The 9,611-nt window shown below is 42.4% G+C and overlaps 1 protein-coding gene across 1 annotated transcript; it reads right to left on the reverse strand.

The window, feature by feature from the left end:
• Positions 1–5,155: 5,155 nt before the first annotated feature.
• Positions 5,156–7,756, reverse strand: OTUD1 (OTU deubiquitinase 1). Its single transcript, XM_086941676.1, has one exon. The coding sequence runs from the start codon at positions 7,560–7,562 to the stop codon at positions 6,429–6,431; it is 1,134 nt and encodes a 377-aa protein (XP_086797802.1). The 5' UTR covers positions 7,563–7,756; the 3' UTR covers positions 5,156–6,428.
• Positions 7,757–9,611: the final 1,855 nt, after the last annotated feature.

The raw sequence follows: 9,611 nt of genomic DNA on the forward strand, positions 1-9,611 counted from the left end.
TAAAGAAGGACCTCAGACACCACCACCTCAGTACACATCAGGACTTGTGGATACTCTGCCAGGAAGGAGGACTGCTGTGCTGCTGAAGGAGTGCCACTCTGCCAGACTCCTGCCTTCCTGTGCTGACGTTCTACTTGCTGCCCTCTTGCCTGGGTGAGGACTGGACCTGCAGCTCTAGAAACCAGAGTGACTCCAAGGTCTAGCTGGCTGGCCTCCTGAGCTAAAGCCTCAGAGACACAACAGGCTTCCAACCACCTTGCACCTAGACTCTGCCCTCTGTGAGTCTACCCTGCCAAGAGGCGCTATCCAGACCTGGACCCTTGGAAGTGGGCAGGTGGTGCTTGCCAGTAGAATCAAAGCATCTTCTCTGCTGGGAGACGCATCCCTGAGCAAATGCGGGGCATCTACCCTGCAGAGCCGCGAATCCCAGAGATCTGATGCATCACTGCTGCTGCGTGGATTGGATCAGTCACAAAGACCTGCATTGTCTCTGCAGTCCTCAGAATCAACACATCACTCCAAGCGCATCCACAGCCCAAGTCTTCACATTTTTTGGCAACTACAGCCTCAATATCAGACTATGCATCAGTCTCTCGCAGCTCCTCGGAACCGACGCATAGCTTTGGCTGCGCCATGCATCTTCAACGCAAATCCACACAAAGCACTGCAACAAGGATTTATAGTACTCTGCTTAGTGGACCTAACGGGGTCCCTATAGCTGGCCCATCGCAGTGGGCCTAAACTTGTGACTTTGTCCCGGTCCAGTGCCAACTGATACCCATAGTTGGCACTTTGTGCGTTTTAGTGCTATTTTCATTAAATATTTGAAAATTCAATACCTCCATTTCTAATAATAGGGATTTTGTCATTTTGGTCTTGATTTACTTATTAAAAATGTCTAACTTTGTTGTCAGCTCCTTTGTGCTGTGCTTTCGCTGCTTCACTGTTTGAAGTGTCACACAAATACTTTACACCTTGCCTCAAATTAAGCCTGCTGTTCCGCACCAAGCTACCAAGGGGAGCAGAGGTTAATTTGGGGTTTGCTTGTGCCTTATCCGGACAAGGATTGTGGTTGCTGCTTAAACAGGGCTTACACCCCAGTCAACCAACTCAGTTTCTAACACAAGGGTTTTGGTACTGGTCACACCCTCCGGCAACTGTGGCACGCATTGCACTGTGATCATCATTGCTGGATCCTTTTAGAAGAGTTAGTATTTTTTTTTGGGTTAGTATTTTTTTTGCATACTGTAATTTGCATATATTTGCAGTTTTTATGACTATGTCTGATGCTAGCCATGTGGGAAAGCTCGAGCTCTACACAGGAGGCTTGAGCGGTCTACAGTGACAAGTCAATGACAATGGCTATAGGCCTGATTGGTTCACTGTAACAATTATTACATAGGTCTTATATGTTTAGTATGAAAAGTTACGACAAAGGTTGATTTATTAGGAAACATTTTCAAAGCATTAGATTGTTAGTACACTGTGTTCCAGGCAGTGATCAGATATTTTGTTACATAAAATCTCACAGATTACCATAATAGGCAAGAATTAAACTGAGGCTGCCCTCTGACATACCCTGGGGGAAGATTTTCTCTGTAATTACAATTGGTAGGCCCTTCGAAAAAAAGCTGTATATTGTTTTGCGGGGGAGGTATCACGAAGGCAATAGGCATTTATTTATTATGAAACACGTTAAAGCCAATAGACCTATATGAGAGGAGCGTTAGTGTATCATGTTAAAGCCTGAAGACTTTGTAACATGGAAATGCAGATCTCAGTTAGCACTGGTTTTGGTGTTGGACAACATTATGGTAACAAAGAGCTCTTGCAGTTGTGTGCCACAGAGGGAGTTCAACAAAATAGAAGTGAAAGGGAAAGTATACTTCAACTGAGATGTCCGGATTCCCACAAAATTACAGATCTCAAATCTGAATTCCAGTTTGAGATCATTAGAGGACGAGATCAATAGAGGAATAGCCGAGATCACATTTAGGTGGATAGCATTATTCACCTGACACCATGTATGTTGCCTTTGAAAAAAAGAATGTAAGAAAGCACGAGCGCACACATGTATATCATATAAAAAAATAAAAACTATATAGGTAGAGAGGTGTTTGGGGTAGGCTCACTTCTGCCATTAGTTTTTAGGAGTGTCATTTCTGCTCCACTTCTATGCATGAAAGCATACATCATAGGTGTAATAAATTTGCCTTTTCTGCGTGGTCACCTCATATTTTTTGTATTTTGCTGGTTCCTACACTTTTGCTGGCTTTAGATCTCAGTGCACTTTAACCCTGGTAACCAGTAGGAAAACGCTTCTGCTGCCCCATTTTGACAGAATTGGTATATTCCTAACCGCTATATTTAACTTACTTACAAGTAGCTAGTATATGGTGCAAACTGTACCCAAGGCCAGTACGTTAAATATCACTAGTTGACTGCAGCACCTATTGTGCCCTCCGCTACAGATACAATATGGCTTCGTGCCTACCAGGGTAGCCTGGCTAGAAGTATAAAAATAGCAATTCAACCTGTCAAATTAAACTCTTTTGACAGGTCAAAACAGAACTTTTAAATATTAATAAATCACCCAATGTAGGCCTTGTTACCCAAAAGGCAGGGAGCATGGTATTCGAAAGTACATGTAAAAATTTAAATGTGAACATGTCCTTACAGAGACAAGCCCCCAAAAGCTATTTTTCTTTGTGGCAAACCTAGCAGTTCTATGTAGAAAACCACACTACAGATTAAAAATCATAAAACCGTATCTCAGGAATAGATCGACCTTGGAAGTCTGCTGCTACAGACCGACAAGAAGAGAGGAGGCATATATGCTCCACAACTTGTGTAATATGGACACACCATTTACAAACATTCAGGTTGGTGATGTCACCAAACCGCAACCCGGAGGAACATTAACAAAAACGTAATTTAATTTCAGTCTGTTAAAGTGGTCTCTAGTTTGTCTGCAATGTAGCATGCTCCCTATTAATTCCCCAGAAATAACCCAGTGACTCCAGCATCATTTGGCTGCATCAGATGTGCCACTATAGGGAACAATGGAATAATGTTTCTGCCAGCGATTCCATAAACTGCAGGAAAAAAAGTCAAGCATGACTGAAAATAACTGCCAATAACACTAATCCCACCCCAACAAATTGTACTCAATGTTCAACATTCAGGCATAAAACCATTATTCTCTCACTCCCCAGTCAAGCCAGCGCCTACCAGAACAGTTGCAACATTCAAACACATCCATCCAGTACAAACAGGTGCTTAAAAGTTGCTCCTCTCTGTTCTTTGTGGAAATCATAAATAGGCTCACATCTGTCTAGAGGTGAAAACAATAAAGATTAGGGACAAGAATTTATTTTCGAGGTCCATTTAAGTCAATATTTCTCATGGTATTCAGGCGGGAGACTGATGACATCGGCAGATCATGATCACTAGAAATATGGGAGTCAAGATATCTAGAAGAACACTTAAGCTGGAAACTACTGTGTAAAATTGGATTCAATTATGAAAAGAGCTGACAGAGAATATCTACACTATACAGCTATCTGAGCAGAAAAAGTTACTTGGCCATGTGAACTGATTTGCAAAACACAAACTTGTGTTACAGTTGAAACCGCGAAAGTACCATTGTGTCACTGGCGGAAGTACCGAGGAACCGGGGGGAGGGGGAGAGTGATACAGGTGGTGGTTTTTGGACACAATATGATCTGCCCATGTATGTACAATGAATTGCCAATTATTCTCTGCTAATTGAACACTGCTATGTATTTTGCGAGTCTGTAGTTAAAGTTTTCCCCAAAAAAGTACCATTGTGCAATTACCATTGATATAGTTGTGTAAATGTAAATCACTTTTGCTACGATACTTTACTGTGCAAAGATTTTATACTGTGTATGTTATGGACTGTGCACTAAGATGATAAATTATTTTCTGCATCACCAAAACACGTGTCACAAAGCATACAGATGACTGAAAATATTTAGTAGAGCACTGCTCAAGAATGATTAATTGATCAAAGAAATCAGAAGACTTATGTTAATAGTTATGTTACACCCTCTTATAAATTTATGGGACAGCCAATGTGACCTGCACCCACTAATTTGAAGAGCAACCTAATCATAAAAGCCACCACCCATCTATTTCGCCATAGCAGTAACTTTGGAAGATCACTCATTGCAGATTGGATATTACACAGAAGACTTTTATTCCACTCCGTCAATTTACATAGGACTTGTGTGACTGTATAGTGAGCAAAATATTGCATTGAATGGTATAACTAGAGTAAAAAAAATAAAATCAAAAAAAAATAGATGTCTCTAGGTTTACAGATACCTCAAAACATTTCTGGTTTCCACGATTAGACAGAACAGTTTGTGCAAGGTTAGCCATAAGCTGCAGGTTTCTGCGTTTCCAACACCAGTATTGAAGGATAATGTGCAACATGACTCAATGAGGGGGGGCTAGAAGTGGCCAGCATTGGCCGAGTCAGGGTTTGGTTAATTAAGCAAGTGTGTAAGGGGAGTGGGAATATGAGGGAGCCGCAAAAATGGACATCGGGCAGCATGAGAAAAGAGAGGGAGCAGCATCAGACCGGGTAGGCATAACACAGGGGAGGAGTGAGGGATGAGAGAGACTGCAGCGTGTGCATGTTGAAAAGTAAAAAAAGTACATGCAGGAGTCTACAGCTAGGGAAGGATACTGTACGCTGCACTAGGCCCATGCTCCAAAGCAGGATGGGCATTGGAAGGCCTGACGGAAGCAGGAGATATTAGCCAATCAGAAGGAAAATGACAAGAGTGGTACTGTAGCCAACCAAAGAAGGTAATGGGAGGGATCGCTGTCCGTTTTTCTGCTTTTGTGTTACCAATAAATTTTGCAGACAGCCTATGTGCACTATAGGCGAACCCTAAAAAGACCATCTGTAAACATGGTTCTGATCTAAGGCACGTGGAGCTGCAATAAAATCCTAAGCAAACTAGACGTATATGCAATGCAGGTTTAGAACTACCACCATGTCTACTCGACTTTCAAAATGCTTCAGTAAGCCCCCTCCTGTTCAACGAGAAACAAACTAATACAGCAATAATCATGTAAATAAACTGTACAGTAAATGTAGCTCATAAACCAAACCAAGCAATAAAAGTGTTCATAGGTTTTAATCATATGTTCAATCAACCATAGTTCAGATTACACAATGACTACACATACGTGATTAACAAATGTTTTAAGTTTAAGTTGTCGTAGTCACCACATGAGGAACATGGCCGTTTGACACCGAGAGGGCACTCTGGTGCAACACGGAGGAGCAATACATAAAGTTAAAAGGGGTAAACAGCAGTACAATCATACTTTCAATATTTGTTTCTTCCTGTCGTCTCTATAAACAAAACAGCCTCGAGAAATGTTTTCATCACATTTCTTTTGGAATGGAGAGAATGCAGCAAAGGGTTGGTTTCCCACAGTTGCTACACCTTCCTAGTGATACCAGAACTGTGGAGATAATCATTTACCAACTGGATGACTTTGCAACAGGAGTACCAAGACCCATTACACCAAACGGTGGGCAGAAACATACCATAACCCATGTGTAATATAGAAAGTTGTAAAGCACTTGATTGGACAAAACTAGTTAACTAGACTAATATCATAGAAACATTCTCCATGATCATCAGTGTGTTAATTTCTCACTTTTGGTATGGTCAATATAAGTTCTTTGGCACCTATTTTGTTTCATAGGAACCAGGTCTGGACAAGCCAAACTGCAAGTTGCACCACTGCGTGAACAGTACTTACTTTTTAGCATACAAACATGCATACGCTGAATTCTGTACACAATCCTACAAAACGCAAACTAAAAATCAAGAATTTCTAAATCAGCAAACATCTTTAAAAAAATGCAAAAAAATTAAAAATTTTAACTATACAGTTATTCAGCCTTTTGTTCAATACAAACATCCAAAACAGTAGTTAGAAAAATATTATGCAAAAATATAATCTTTTAGAAAAGATAGGGGAACTGCAGAACATAAATTTACAAGAAATGAATGCTTAAAAGTAAATGGAATAAAAGCTACCCACGTACATTAAAGTTTGCAGTCCAGACAATGGGAATCATTTAAAAAGAAATATGTACACGAGAATGGCTAAGAAATAGAAAAGATATTAAACAGTACACAACAAAATATTGAGAGGCTAGTCTGATTCGCCAACCTGGGCAGAGTCATAAACATGTAATTTGTTCAGGTGGAAAAAAGCCTTCGGAAGCTGCCCAGAAAACCGAACAAATATTTTAAGGCATCACACCTGCAATGGAGATGTTGTAAAGTGCAATATAAATAAAGGCCGGCGAATATGTAAAATGCGACCAAGATCCAGAGGCCAAAATGGTCTGAATCAGAAGTTTATAATATTCACGAACAAGCATTTTGTTCAATGTACATTTTAGACAGGGAAATTGCCATTGATTTCGCCAAGTCTTCATCTCGCTGTCTCTGGGCTTGTGTTTGTTTCCTCCAGTTTTCATACTCGGGGTTGGGCAGATGACAATCAAACACTGCATCATAGTGTCCATTGCTGAGCCAGCTCAGCCAAATGCTGGGCCTGGAGGGGTCATCGGGACCGAGGTAGTGCACCATGGTGGACACAGTGGGGCACTCGGGCCTTCCGCCTGTGGTGAGGCAGATGTTCACGTTCAGCATCTGACTCATGGCTAGCAGCTCGGGGTAGCCCGCCCACGCCCCATCCTGAGCTGCGCCGATCAGGAAATGTCCAGCGTCGCCCTCGATTAGAGGGTTAAATTCCTCCAGGTGGTCTGCCACATGATACACAGTCTGTTCCCTCAGCTGCTTATGCATACTCTGATCCCCATACATGGCCTTGCTGATGGCACGGTACAGACAGTTGCCGTCGGGAATGATGCTGAAGCGGAATCTGCCTTTCTGCTGCAGGTAGCAGTCCTGCTGCTCCAATTCGGCTAAATACAAGGCGTGCTTCTGGCTGGCCTCGGACAGGGGCCCTCGGGGTTCGGGCCGCGCCTCTTGGTCATTCTCCTGTCGCTTGTAAGAGAGTCCCTGTACCTCCAGATGCCGGTTTTCAGAATGTTCCGCATCCAGACCAATGTCTGTCTGATTAGGCCCGTGAACGGGCAGGTCGGGCTCCTCCATTGCTTCCTCCTCGCCGCCATGTTGCTGGACCAGCTCGCTTAGCCAAGCGGCGTTGCGGACGCCCTCCGCCCCTCGAGCGTCTAGGTACCTGCTGTCCAAGGGCAAGGCAGGGTCCCCTCCAGTGATGGTCGTCGAGGCCATGGTTTCACCGATGATGCGGATGGGCACTATTCTTTCCACTGGCCGCACGGTTATGCGAGCACTGGAAGTGAACGGCCCTGGCCCGCCCGTGCCGTCGTGAGGCAACAGCTCGAAACAAGAGGAGAACGCAGGCATGGTGGTAGATTGTTGTGTTGCTGGAGGGCAGTCAGCGGAAGACGAGCTGGAGGTTTTGAAGACCTGTTCGGGGTAATGAGTCAATACGCTGCTGTAGAGCTGCATTTCTTAGCCTTGCCCAGAGCCCTTATTTATACCCCGCTCCCAACAGCACTCGAGGTTGGGTAAAAATAAACAATGTCCTCAGCGGCGACGCACGGTCACCGCCTGAGAATAGTGTGTGCGCAATGCAATGCACGGCGGGAAGGCCTAATCCCGATTTCTGCACGGGACCAGCCCCGCCCTCTACCGTTTAGCCACTGAGTCCAGGATATGGCTGCGGCTTAGCCGCCTAAAACACTAGACTGGAGCGTCGGCCATGTTAGGTGTAAACACAGTGAGGAACGTCCTAAGCAAAGGAGGAGGGGCAAAGGGAGGCTGCCTTCTGTAGGTCACCGATGATGTTTTGTCATTCTAACATGGCCGCCGCGAGGCTATTGACAACACTATTACGGAATTCTGTGCGCGTTGTAGTCTTTCTATGACGTCAATCAAAGCATTACGCGGCCGACGCAGTATTCCCGAGTCTTCTGGAAAACGTGGACACGCCCCCTCACTTGCAAAAAGGTTACGTCATTCCCAATTATCGCGTCGTTGTTGACAGGGTAGCTCATATCTCAGGACTCGAGAATGTTAACACGCTGTGCTACCTGCTACCTTGGAACAAACCGTAATATACGTAAACCCTGCAGCCACATTTTCACAAGAAATAGGACGCATACAAACGTGTGTTTAGCCGCTCTGTTTTTCATCTCCTCGTTGTTGATTTATGTTGTTGGTCGGCCGCATGTAGTATCCCTTATAATTTAAATAATTATAGCAAATACAGTGCTTTATTCTCTGATTCTGCTACTACATACATGTCAATATCTGGAAACACGTAAGAGGGTGTTAAACAATATACAGAAAAATAATTTGTTAACCTGGAGTGGAGGAAGTTTTAAAAAGGTGCAAGGTTGAGTATGATCCGACATACTTGTGGAGTTCACGTAGGTTTATTCTTAATAGGAGCAAGCAGGCACAGGCAGGTACAACAGCTAATCTCAACAGTCCCCGTACCCTCCCACATTCCAATCTATTACATTGTATTCTAATAATTTATTGTGTATTCTCTTACATCGTATTCTAATAATGACGTAGAGTGTTTTTATTAATGACAACACGCCCCCTTCCTTTTTTTAACAACCGTATTCCAATAAAAACATAACATAACACTATAATAATAACACAATATAACACTATTATATATATATATATATATATATATATATATATATATATATATATAGAGAGAGAGAGAGAGAGAGAGAGAGAGAGAAAGAGCATTCATTGACATCAATAACAATAATTCAAACTTAGAATTCAGTGCAATGTTAGATAATAGAGCCATAGACTTTCTATATGTCCATGTACAAGTCATCAATCACAAACTAGAAACGACCCTGAATAGGAAGAGCACTGCGGGAAATTCCACCCTCCATGCACTTAGTTTTCATCCTTACCCTCTGATCAAGAGTAGCATGTGGGGGGAGTTTCTTAGACTGCGGATAATATGCAGTACAGATCAGGCATTCAAAAGATGTGTCAGTGAGACCATCAGTAGATTTGCTGACGGGTTACAGTAATCATATTATCCAGCTGGCCTTTGATAAGGTTAAAGAGGTCCCACGTGATAACTTACTGTGCAATAGTAAATTTAGATAATCCAGGAGGGCAAGTACTGAAGAAACATTGAATAAGACCAGTCAGGAAACTCGCCTCTTAACTACTTACAGCAAACAACATAGACAAATTAGGGCTATTATTAATAAGAATTGGTCCATCATAAGAACATGTGTGATTTTAGGAGAACTTTTTCCATCCCAATCCGTTTTAACTTTCAGAAAAGCTAATTTAATGTATAATGCTTTGGTTAGAACCAGTCTGGAGATACCAATCCAATCCAAAAATTCCTTATTTTGGCCGTTTAGGCCATAAAAGATACATATAAAACATTATTACAAAAGATGCATATTGTATTAAAACATTGTGTTAACACATTACTTTGAAGGAGTAGATAAAAACAAAAATCAATCCCAGTATGAATATTAAAAAATACATTTGCGGTACATTTAT

Source organism: Lissotriton vulgaris, chromosome 10 (genome assembly GCF_964263255.1).
Source record: "Lissotriton vulgaris chromosome 10, aLisVul1.2, whole genome shotgun sequence".
In the NCBI taxonomy this organism is placed as follows: domain Eukaryota; kingdom Metazoa; phylum Chordata; class Amphibia; order Caudata; family Salamandridae; genus Lissotriton; species Lissotriton vulgaris.